At 36.4% G+C, this 13,400-nt stretch overlaps 1 protein-coding gene across 1 annotated transcript in view; it reads left to right on the top strand.

Moving 5' to 3' along the window:
* The window catches only part of smyd3 (SET and MYND domain containing 3), a 345,837-nt gene that overhangs the window by 307,842 nt on the left and 24,595 nt on the right, over nucleotides 1-13,400 (top strand). Inside the window, exons 9-10 of the mRNA XM_088626174.1 lie at nucleotides 6,346-6,433; nucleotides 9,675-9,849. Coding sequence (XP_088482300.1) covers nucleotides 6,346-6,433; nucleotides 9,675-9,849 — 263 coding nt within the window. The remainder of the gene's footprint in view (nucleotides 1-6,345; nucleotides 6,434-9,674; nucleotides 9,850-13,400) is intronic.

Here is a 13,400-nt window from a genome sequence, read left to right on the forward strand (position 1 = left end):
ATATCAGCTCCATGGACACATTTACAGTAGCTTCAGAGCTATACAGTGTCACACTCCAAACAATAGAGAATCCTGCCACACCAAAAGGCTGGTTCTGTCCTGGAATATCCAGGTTCCAAGGATGGCCTTCAGTAACCTGCTCAGTGACAAATGATACGGCACATATATTTGGAGTTTGTATTATGTCATTTGTTACTAGATGACATTGATTCCTGCCCAACAGCAATAGTCAATACAACTATTGACTAAGGAGCGCATTAGTACTGTAGATACATACAAGAAGGTTTTTTAAGGAATTACACTCTGCTCATAAATCCTGGTGCACAGAAGATGCCAAATATTCCTGTCTAATTACATATTTAAAAATAAAATCACAGAAAATACATCTCAGAGAATCATTTATTTTCAGGTTGAAATAAGACGCAAAGTCAAAATGCGAACATTAACAAGCTGACACTGAGTTTGAGCCCCCTGGGGGGGGTCACACAGTCCTGGCAGCCTTAATGCGCAGTATAAACCTCAGGGGCCAGGGGATGATCTGCAAGCTTTTCTGTGCAGCTGCAGCCAGCTGGCGAAGGCAGGCCAGTCAGGGCTGTCTCATGTTAATGGTATTACCAGGTTGGTCCCACTGATATCCTGCTGGGCTCTGGTCAGGAGAAAAGGCTGGCTGTGGCAAGACCTCAACACTGTTTTCTTGACCGAGTGCCATTGTAATCCCAGCACTGTGTGGTCTTCCCGTGCTGGAAAAATCAACACTCCTGCATTGGTCTTGCGGGGTTAGAAAAAACAGCTCATGAGCTTTGTCAATGTATCAAACAATACGGTTGCCCTCAGTCTGCACCAACGGTGTTTTTATTTGCCAAAGATGATTATTCTGCACCGTGCACTTCCACCGCCTTAATGAAAGGCTTGAACAACACAACAACAGCGTAACACACAAATGTTGTCTTCTGTCTCCTGTTGTAAAGTGCTCCACCACTCCCTTTCGCACCTCAGATGTTCTTTGGCCCTCAGAAGACAGTGATTTTTCTCTCAGCTGCTAACATATTGTTCCCGAATGAGCTGTGAACATGTACTGTAGGTTACTGTCATGCACTGTAATCCTCCTTCCTGGGTAATTTCTATCTGGAATTTCAGTCCTAGATACGATGGTCCTGGGTTACGTGATGACAGTCTGTGTGGTAGGATGTGGCCTATCCCTCAAAGAGCTGTCTTTCTGGTTTCACTGTACAAACCTGCTGATTTTTGAAGCTGAATATCTCATTCTTTGGGCATCTTCTCTTAGAGATAGACTACTTTCAATCATACTGATAGCAAACAGACATTGCAGGGTGTCTTGATCACCCGACTGGGGTATGGTCATATCTTTCATTGTTCTTGCATTAATTTAAAACCATGTGTTTTTGAATACTGTTCATGCAAGTCCTCAGTAACCCCACATTTCCAATTTTAAACCTGTCTCTTAATACCAAACACTGAGTACAGGGAAGTGTCATGAAATCACATGAACATCAGTACTGTATGAAGCAAAGCTACTGCTCAGTGTTTAAAAAGTAAATGAAAAGATGCATGACAACAGACTATAGATGTAAAATGCTATGTTGTTTTTATTAATTGTTCATCAGTCTTCTACAAAAAAAAACAATTCAAATGAAAAACAATGATCATATGACATAATTTAAAGAATCAATAATGATTTTCAAGTAGTGTTCACTCTGAAGCAACAAAAAAAGCCAGCTGGAATATCACCTGTCAGCTCCATCCTATTTTTTTGCTGAATTCCATTCAAACCAGTCTGCCTGTTATTGTCCCACATTGTACAACGGTATGTGGTTAGAGGGAATAATAAATCACTAGTAGTTCAGGTGGGTAGCTGCGTCAGCATGCATAGGCTGCAAAGGAACAAGTAATAGGTTTATTCCATGCTGAAAAAAAGAAGAAAGAGAACACAACGTTTCGGCCGTGGAGCCTTCTTCAGGTGTGAGAGAGACAGGGCAGTAGGCAAAGGTAAAGTAGCGGGAGATCAAAGGTTGGGAGGGGGAAGGAGTGAGAGGCGGGAGCAGGGGACAGAAAGAGAGGCCAATTAAGAGGTGTGAAGTCAGAATGGGTGCAGAGAGGTGTGAAATGAAACTTCCAATGAATGGAGAAAATTTAAAAGAACAGTAATCTGTCGTTAAGGGAAGGGAGAATGTGTGATCCTAGCTGCAGAATAATTTTAGTTTCGGTGGTCTAACCACTAACCACCGAAACTAAAATTGCCCTGTCTCTCTCACACCTGAAGAAGGCTCCACGGCCGAAACGTTGTGTTCTCTTTCTTCTTTTTTTCAGCATGGAATAAACCTATTACTTGTTCCATAATAAATCACTGTTTATCATATGTTTTATTACCACAGATACAATAAGCTTACTTTACTAGTTTTATGTCTACCATATATATATTATGTTTGTCATGGGAATAATTACTATTTTTGAGTCACACAACCCTGAAACACATGACATTTCTTCTCCTTCACTGAGCTTCAACAGCTCCTGCTGCTTTTTGGTGTGTTGAAACAAGTATCAGGACAGAAACACTGTTTTTAATGCAATTGGCAGAAAGACCTAAATATTGTCAGTTCGAACCCTGCAGTGCAGACAACTGCTTGTTTTGACATTATTGCACTTGTAGTGCCTTTTTGTAAAATGTCTGTCGATGGGGAAGTCCTGACTGATGCTAATCTCTCCAACCACATCTTGTTGTGGGAGGAAAATGTTTTTTTAATTGAAATAAACTGTTGGGAATATACTTATTTTTTCATTAAAATATTAATGTGACTGTTTTGCAAATAGATATGAACTGTTTTGTTTTTGCTTTAGTTTTCTGTATAGCATTTTAAGTGGTGCAATCACAGGAAGAGTGCGGTTAAATGCAATGACTAACTGTATTTGCATGTTAACTAAATGAATATACTGTAGATTCTTTCATTTTATTCATTTTCATTTAAAAATGACAAATTTCATAATTTCAGAGAGACCAAAACCATTCATAACCTAAAGAATGCAATTACTTTTTATTTATATTGTATCCATGTTTTTCTTTTGATAGTGGTTCTCTGGTAATTAATATTTAGTTTTTTCTCAAAATTATGAAATCCATAATTTTATGATTATCTCTCCATTAAATTTAGAATTATGTTTTCAGTATTGTGCGATAAAAGTCTAGGATAACTAAAATTCTAAATGTTCTGTATCTTTTCATGTTACAACATCTAATTGAATCCGTACACACACAAAGAAGACAAAAGCTATTAAAGTTACATGAGCTGAACAGTTCTATAAATTGATTTATTTTGCACCAGAGGAGCAGTTCGATTGCCAGTCATAATATAATGCTTGCAATGATCCTAATGAAAATTTTAATCCAATTTTAATCAATATAGCATTCATATTGTTACTGATGCTGATGCTTTTATTTCTTACAATATGAATAGTTTTATATGTAAATGTAAAAATCTGCTGACCTGATTTTCTGCTTTCAAACATTTCAGCATTAGTGTATTTTTTTTAATAAAGTAGGGTGACAAACACATAATTTTAAAATTAATAGTATTTCTTTGTTTGAACTGGAAAAGTTTAACATAATGTGTTAATTATGTACTTGTATTTGCATAGTGTTTTTCATTCAGACAAAAGAAATATCTGCAATAAGAGAAAGCCATTTGACCCCTCTAGGTCATTGGGTGGTTAGAAGATAATTGACCCAAGGATCTCCTCCAGCTGTTTCTTGAAAGTAGCTGTGCTATTAGCTTCGACAACACGGCTACATACAGGAGCTTGTTCTGTGCTCCCAAGGGGAATTTTTCATTTTAATCCCAAGGTATACAAACTGCTATACATATAGGGTGGTACCCACATCATTCAGCACTGAAGCGCACCCCACTATACAGTACAAGAAATAGAGAAGTGAAAATTTGAAAGGAAATTACTTAATCAGTTAGATTAAGGGTGGAAATTAAGCTAGGTCAGATAATTCAAACCTAGTGGATATTAAGCAGAATATTGGGGTTAACACCCTGCCTCTTATGAACATTGCCATCAGATCTTTAAAGACCAAGTCGTCAGGTCCTTGGTTTAATGTCTCATCAGAAGGAAGGCACCAAGGAAGGCAGAGGAACCCCAGTCACCAAAGGCAATGCTTTGGAAATTATTTTCCACGGTGGAGAGGACCACCTACTCGTCCACCAACACCATGTTACAAAATTAATCTGATGTTCCTTAGAGGCTTCCCATCCCTGTTCTGATCAGGCTTCGCTTTGCTTTGCTTCTAAGACTTTACAAGATCAAACTATGATGTACAGTAGTAACACCGCCATCACCACAATAACATGTTAAGAAATGTAATATGTCAAATATCTGAATCTTACCCAGTACTGGCCAGGTCTGATTGGAGACCTGACAATATCAGGATAGAAATTTACAAGTAAGCAATGAAACCCAATAATCCCTTTATGGGATTTCCAATGAAATTGCAGAAGGGAAGACAGCAGCCACATTTAATTTAATCTCAGCTGTTCTAATGAGTAATCTTTTCTGATGTCATTTCCGAAAAACGTGCTCACTACGGGGGTTCCTTAAATCCTCTTCTGTTGTCATGGTCCTCATTTTCAGTAGGGATCTTCTTTGCTCTTTGTTTTTTTTTATGCTCAAGCATGATCAATAAAATGTCTTTAGCTTGTCATAACCAAATTAGGTTTTCTCCATGAACAGATATGGAAAACATCAATATACATGCAACAAAGTACTTTCATCACGTATCTTCTTATATCTCAGGGACATTGAAAGTTTAACACAAAATTATAACTGAAAGACCATTAGATGCCTTATATCTTTGACAGATGTTTTGTTTTCTGTTTCACACACTTAGACATGAATAATTTCTGTAGTTAACTGATTTAAGGGTCATTGCTTGCACATCCTTTACAAGTTTTTCGATCAATAATTGTCAAGTTAATATACAGTATACCATTTGAGGCATCTGAGCATATGAAGCATAACCAAACATTTTTGCGAATGATGTTTTCCATTGTGTGGTCTTGTCATTGTGATGTGCACAAATGAGTTAATATTGTATGGGTAGAAATACAGAAACAATCTATTAAATGTTTTTTCTAAGGTGGTTAAACATTAGATTTTAATCTTTTAAGACAAACTTATTTTGTCTTGTACACCTTTTCAGCATATTGCCATTAACCCTAAAAATCATTGGTAATGGATAATCATTTACTGTGGGAAAAAAACTTAATAATGATATTAATTAAAATAATACAGAATATTTCAGAATAGCACAAAGCAAACCTGGTTGCATAATTCAGTCGAAGGAAAACAAAGTGGTTTCATTTTAAACAAAAGAAATCTCAATATTTATTAAATGAATCCCTCACAGCTTAATGCTATAACAAATGTGGAAGCCTTAAAGTATACTACAAATACTACAGTATACTACAGATCAATAGTTTACAACAGAAAAAAGGCTTTGAAGGAATGAGGCTTCTTGAGAGAAGTATGGAATTAGTGGCAAATGAATGGTAACAGTTTAAAGAGATTCTACTTAAAGCATAAAACAGATTTAATGTATTCACAAAAATCTCAATTAACTGTACTGTATTTGTGAGTTCTAGGAACCATGACCCCATCAGTTTACTTACATTCAAGGCTGATTTAATTTTTTGTCAGACATGTAAAATTAGTTGCAGATATATTTAAATGTATTGTGTGTGAATGCATCTGTGTATTATTAAGGATTTTATAACAGAAAGGATTGTTTTTCTAGGATTTTTGGAATGACAGAATGATCAGTATCTCAGATCTAACAGATTTAAATGGTTCCTGATGGTCTTTGCAAATATACTTTAAATTAATATTTTGTGAATAGTCTTCAAATTAATATTTTATTGTGTTCTTGTGACTCCAAAAGAAAGTTAGTTTTACAAACACTATATCACAAAAAAGAATTCTGTTATACAAATTACTGGCAGCCAGGGCAATTTACAGAGCCAGGAATGTGCTGATGCAGAGTACTTTCTCATTAGCACAGCAGCTTTGTTTCAATAAAATTCTTTTTGCATCAGGCAAATAGTGTAGAAAGTGAGCCCTGGTGTCTGATTTAGTCAGAAAATAAGTCATACTGTAGCATTGAAACCCTAGTACATGGGAGGTGAAAAATTGAAGAGCTTATTACAGAAAAATGCATTCTTCAGTGAAATGCATGTTAATGAATTGACCATAGTCCAGAGAGCCCATAGAGTGAGTGAGGCCTGCAGTGGACAGTGTCACCCCATTTCATGTCTCTCTTGTTCTTGTGTTTAGGATGAAGACATGCTGGCAGGGAATGAAAAGGCTTGGAAGTCTATCAAAGATGCCACCCCGGGAATGGAGAAACTTCAATCTCAGCAACGTATCCTCTGCATGCAAATTGAAACAGCACACTACATGGAAAAAAAGTTAAATTAATAATACAAATTGTAGGGAGTGTAGGTATTGTATATAAAGTAAGGCATAATTTTCTCAGGTAAAGTAATCATTTAAAGGGGAAGTAACATTTGGTTTATTTGGTTTATGGTCCTCTTACAATATTCATACTTTTCATACAATATTCACACAATGCAGTGCATTATCTACATTACAATTGTAATTGCTACAGGTACCAATCTTTTATTTAATCATTTAGTTACTGATTCTAATATATAATCCTTTAAATACATTACCCCTAGTTAAAGGCAGCCATGCGATATTAAACAAAGACGGAGGATGCAGGATTCACACGAAGGATTCAATATTTCACATGCATGTGAAATATTGGCAAATATTGATTTATGAAAGCAGTATAGTTTTTAGCCCAAAGTGTTTCTATTTGGGCATTGTAGTGTGCTCATGGATGCATTGTGTCAGGATAAGCACCTTTCCTTCTTATTCTAGTGGAAGGAATGTTTTGTGGCCCGGGAGGCTATACAGAGAGGACAGATTCTTGAGACTGTCTGTGTGTCATTCTGGCGATGTTTTGGAGCCTATACTTATCATACAATGACATAAGAGTATCTGAACTGTAGGGTGTTGTGGGATCTCTAGAAATTTAATTTTTGTTTCACAACAGACTATCCCTTTTGTGCAACCCATTGGGTGTGCCACAATGGGATCTTTAATATAGACAGGCTCAGGAACTCAGACATGCAAGTGCTGCTGTAAGGTACACAAATAGTTCAATTTACAGTGCAAAAATCAAAACAGTCACCAAAAACAGAGGAGATCAAAACAAGCTCCAGAGCTAACTACTAAGTCCCTAATGAATGTTAGCTCCAGTCTCTCTGTGAGACTCTTCACAAACACTTTAAAAAACTTACAGTTCCACAGTTTCTTTGTCGGTTGCTTCTTCTTCTCCCTCCAGCGAGGCAGCAAACAGAGGATCTACAACTGTCTCTCAGGTAGACAATGAAAACCTACAATTGAAAGCCTGAGCTTTCTGCTTTTTACACCTGACCACCTGACCAAATGTCTTCCAGTAACTGATCAGGTAACTGAGGGCAGCAGCTCATACCCATAGCATTCTGGGAAATGTGGTATAGAAGGCTTGTAATTTGAATGGATCTGCCTACCTCTAACACATTAAAGTACATTAAACAAATCCAATTATTTTACAGATGTATCAGTAAAGTTCTCTAATTGTATTTGTAATTTTTTAATTATGTTATTTTTATACTGCACTTGTCTGATGACCCAAATTCAAAATTTGTTGCGAAGAAACTACTTTTAAAACCCATTTGTTATGAAATAGAAAATAAAAACTTAGCATTAAGTTTCTTAAATTTTTTAAATAAATATGGTTAAAGGATTTAATGGAGTCAGTATATATCACATTGGAAAAATTAACTCTTTTATAACTTCAGCATAATGTCTGATAAGGTTTAGGGAAGCAGACCTCAAGTAAGTCAAAGGAGGAAAAAAACAAAACATTTTTATATAAACATATAGGTAAAATACTTTTTGTTTTGTAACTTTTTAAAAGTAATGTTACTTTCTTCAGTGATTTCTTTTATGACTCGGAATGTATGGATAGAGATTGAGGTTGAGTTTTAACTTGCAGTAAGATTGGTTTTGAACCTACAACATACCGAACTCTGTTTACTTTCATGTAATTGCAGTAAATGTTTAGACAGTCATTGAGAACTTAAATTAACCATAGAGATGTCAACCACAAAACCCATTAACCATGTTAATCTGTGTAGTCAAAACCTTCATTATGTCAGCTATTTTCTTTATTGACCTTTTGTGTAGTTTTTGTACTGCTTTTGGAACATGCAACAGTTTTATGAATTGAAACCCACTGCAAAACCTTCCAGTTTTTATTTTAGTTATTTTACTTGAATTCTGTCTCTAGTCATACTGCACACAGCAGCAAATAATGTTTGTTCATTAATTTCTTTTTTTAAATAGAGCTCCGGCTATGAGATTGAGGTGTTTTAGAGGAGGCAACTGCCTCCTGAAATCCCTCCAGGTCCTGGCCAATAGCAAACGTGGTAAGGACCTAAGGAGAAGGTTTCTACTACAAGTGCACCATTAAAAGAGACATATGATGTTTTCTATCACACTCACCAACAGCAGTACTCTTTTATCACTATTAATCTGTACAGGAGTCCAACATCCTGAGTGAGATACAGTCCTTCTAGAAGGATGTTAGTACAGTATACAGTATAGACGCAGGACTGCCAGGGCTGCCAGGACCCTCCTGCAGAGCAGCGCTCATCAGATGAAACTATTTCATCTTGTTTTTATTCCAGCTTAGGCCTTAATGACTTAATTGAACTAATTAACTGGCAACCACAACCCAAAGACACGCTGGTAAGTTAATTGGCTTCTGGGAAAGTTAGCCATGGCTTGAGTGTGTGTGCGTGTTGGTGTCTTTGCCTGCCCTGCGCTAGACTGGTATCCCCATCCAGGGTGTATCCTGCCTTTCGCCTGTATCTTGCTGGGTTATGATTTGACTCGGCCGCGCCCCTGTACTGGATAGTGTGTCTTAGAAGATTGATGGGAAGATGGTTTGCAAGTACTCAAGATTAGGTTATCAACTTACTGTCCAACTTATTTTTAAATAGTAATACCCAAAACTATTTTATCAGGTTGCTGGCAAGCTTCCAGTATGTCGCAAAAGTTGTATTAGTTTATACCAGACAGAGAGAGATATACATTAAGAAAGCAGTAGTGTACCTAGTTCTTATGCTAATCAACTGTTCCTTCAAGGTAGCAGTGTTTGCGTGACTAGATGACTGGAAAGGCGCTTATTTTTGAGGGCATACATGGCTCTCTGTTCTCTCCTGCCTCTCAACAGATTACAGTAATCCAGTGCACAATCACATATACATTAATCATGCCACATTTGACATACAGCCTGTGTGATTTATCCTGTGTAGAAGTCAAAGTATGCATCAGTAAGTACCACCAAATCAGCATTTAACTGGTCTCTGTTAGTATCACAGATGAATATGTTTTGGAGATAAACTTCTTAAAGTGATTCCTGCAACTGAATGAGCTTATAGAAAGGCACTTAGTTATTTTTCATGCCTACAAGCAGTACTGGCTTGTAAAAACATTGTGACTTTTTTCCTCCTCTTTTCAAGTGAGACCTTAACTATCCTTAATAATAGAGTGGGAACAGGTTTTGTCTCTGTGCCAGACTCTTGTGGATAACAATCAAGGCATTCTTCCAGACACCAACATCTATCTGCTTAAAATGCTTGACTACACTATGGATGCATGCATCAATCTCAGAAAGTGGGAAAAAGCTCTGTTCTTTGGCACCCGAACTTTACAACCATATAGGTGAGTTTTCAAGCCTTTGAATGAGTTGGTTAACATACTGTAAGTCGTTGTTACTCTGACATATACAGTATACAAACATTTCATGTGTCAAAAGAGATGCATTCCTCAAAGGTTCTGCATTCTAAATGAAAATTGGAATGGCTGTGTTAGGGATGGAGGTAAGATTTGGCAATATACTGTATGCATGGCTTCATCTACCTACTGAAATATACAGTAATTTTACAACTGCATTCATGCAAAAACATGAATTGAGCATTGATAAAACAAAGAGTAAGTATACTTGTCTTATTATCGTTTAAAACAGCAAAACATTTGTTTCCAGGAAGTGATAATATGTATTCACAAGCTTTGACATTTCCTGTTTAACATTTCTTGGAAACAAATTACACTGGAGCACATACTGAATTTCACATGAGGTTGTTATAAATGGTAAAATGTGTTAGCAAGACCCTAAAATTTAGATAATCTTTTATTATCATATTACAAAAATGATATTGATTCCCTTAAATCATTCTACAGATAATTGACTGGATACTGTACATCTGTGATCTAAAGAATAAGCTATTTGGAAAGAACTATTGAACAGCCAAGACTATGAATGGAAGTTATTGATGTAGTCAAAACACTCTAGTGTACTGAGAAAGTCAACCCAGCAGACTTCTTCAGAATAAGCAGTCATATACAAACCTGAGGACACAAATGGAAATTTAATAAACATGCATTTAAAATTCAAAACAGAAGGCAAGGCTTCAAACAAAGGGTTGTGGGCATGTGAAACAAAATGCCCATTTGTGATTTGAAGCTTACAGCCTGGGTTCATTCGAGAAGTGACTGGATGAGATCTCTGAATCACTGAGCTACTAACAATCAAATAAGTTAAATAGATCAATATCTTCCTATCATTTGGATCCTTGCTTATACTGTATTTCTGTATTCTTTAATTATTTGTTAATCTTGTATGTTACATGGAACGTTTTACTAAAGCTATACAAGAAGAAGACAAAGTCTCACATGTTAAAACTAATAGTTCTTATGATTTTTAACCGAGATAACTTGTTCAATGGTGCCCTGTTCAAGTTGATGTATGTCATTTACTGTATTTACTTCATAATATACTGTTACAAAGATTTCTGAAGAATAAAGCCAGTTAAAGAAACATAAGACAGGACATAAGACAAGCTCTGGAGATATCTAATTCCTCAAAATGTTACTGTGAGGTCTGCCACTAACAGTGACTTGCAGAAGCATTCAGACCCTTTCTACAGTGTCCCATTTTGTTGCATATACATTTTGTATATTTATATATTATTATATTTTATTCAAAACCTGAATTTTTAACAGTAGACTTCTAAGGTTATGATAAATCATGATAATGGCAGCCAAAACTAAGGAGAAAAGCTGAAATATGTTGATTGCACTGGGCCTTGCTGCACTGGGATTCCTACTGTAGGTTCAATTCCTGACCTGGGGTGCTGTCTGCATAGAGTTTGTACGTCCACATGAGTTTTTGTCGGATGCTCCAATTTTATACCACATTCCAAAGACCTACTAGTAGGTTAATTGGGTTCTGGGAAGACTGACCTTGGTGTGAGTGTGTGTGTCTGTGTGTGCCCTGCAGTGGACTGGTGTCCCATCCAGGGAGTATCCCACCTTTCTCCCTTTGCTTGCCAGGATAGGTTCTACTCTATCTCTCTCAAGTCACTCGGGGGATCACTTGCAAATCCTTCCACAGATTCTCAATTGGATTCAAGTTGGATGGACCATTCAAAGACTTTCACTTTCGTTTTCTTCTGTGGAGTAGGTTGTGTATACTGTATAACAAATAGTAATTGCTACTTCAAAGTGTCATGATTGCAAGCTTTAAAGCAACAAAATATGTAGAGTGTGCAAGGGTTTGAATTGTGCAAGGCACTGTAAGCCTGAAATTCAAATGGAAATCCTGGACACTGCTGGTAAAGTGCTAATCCATAGCAAAGCTTTCAAATTGATTGCAGACTACAGTTAAGATTTTACGATTTTCTAAGAAATTCAATAAGAATTCAATAAGACAATCTTTAATTCTATTTTTTTAAAGGAATGTGCAGATTCAAAACTTGGCAATGATATATACAGCCTTCATATACAGTACTTTATACTTTTCATATACTTTTATCGTATCTGAAAGATGCGGCCACATTGACATGCAGCCTCTGTTTTGCTTAGAATCTCTTCAAGATGCAACAGTACCACTTTTCATGAAAGAAAATCTCTCTTCAGTTTCTGGAGAGCACACCATAACTTCACCCAGTGAAGTTACTTTACTGATTATGGTATTGCTCAGTCAGTCTAAGAGATGCTATTTAACATTACAGCATGTTCTGTCCTGGGTATTGTATTTATTGTCCATAGCATTTCTATGCCCAGCTTGGATGAAATAGTATTTCTGCATATTTAAGTGGGATAACTCCAGGATCCCACATTCAAGATGAGATAACTCTTCACATTCTTATAATGGGATCAGGCTCCCACTTGTGTTCCAATTCAATGGACCTGATTGTGTGGGAAGTCATTCTATGAGATGGTGATTTAGATCAGTCATCATGCTGTTCGAAACACATACAGTTGCCCCTCCATTATCTAAAGTCTGATTAGGAGCCTGCCTGGTTTTATAAATCTATTTTATGTTGCCTAAGGAAAACATCTTGTGTTTCATCTTGTGTGGCTAAAACATAAGCACTTGATGTTATTTATTTTGTTCTGGTGCAGAATTTAAAATTGCAGAAATGCTTTTCCAAAGTGTTCGCAACCACTTTGTAGCTGAACAACTTTGCTCTTCTGAATGATGTTCTTGTGTTTTCGGATACCTTTACATTAATAACAGGTTCACTGTTAAATAGTATTTCATATAGAAAAGTTAAAAAATATATTTGTTAATACCCTTATTTCTGTGACTCTCCTGAGAGAAGTTATGTGGAACATTCAACAAAGTAACAGTGCAGTATTGTGTTAAAACAATCTTTCTGTGTTAGTACCTGTAAGAGGAGGAGGACAGTTCTCTCCTCCCATATGTCAGGTTTTCTGATTTGTAAAGGTCTTCCTCTGAGCTTTGATCAGCATGGAAAAATTGTTTCCGGAAACAAGTCATTTGTTCATTTTTTATGCTTACCAAGACTCAGAGTTTCATTAAGGAACAACATGGCACTAGAATAAAACGTGTTCAGTCTTTTGACAAGATGGCATTTGAAATGAGGAAAAATGTAGTACTGTACAACAAGAAGTCCACTTAATAAATAGAGCTAACTAGCAAAGGCAGTTAACTACTGTACCTAGTAGGTATTGTAGCTTCTTACTGCCAACTGGGTTAGATGGGTTAAATGCCCTCTTCTCATTTGGAACCTTCTTTATGTCCTAGATAATGTTATAATGTAAAGATTATGTTCTAGACAACATACAGTGAGACATGGATTGTGGGATCGATTAGAGGAATTAGTAACAGTATGCTTAAAAACTAACAAGTAAAAAATAGGATAACATTTTATTTTTTGGAATTTAGAATTTCTAACCTCTTCATT

Source organism: Lepisosteus platostomus, chromosome 3 (assembly GCF_059453375.1).
Source record: "Lepisosteus platostomus isolate fLepPlt1 chromosome 3, fLepPlt1.hap1, whole genome shotgun sequence".
Lineage (NCBI taxonomy): Eukaryota > Metazoa > Chordata > Actinopteri > Semionotiformes > Lepisosteidae > Lepisosteus > Lepisosteus platostomus.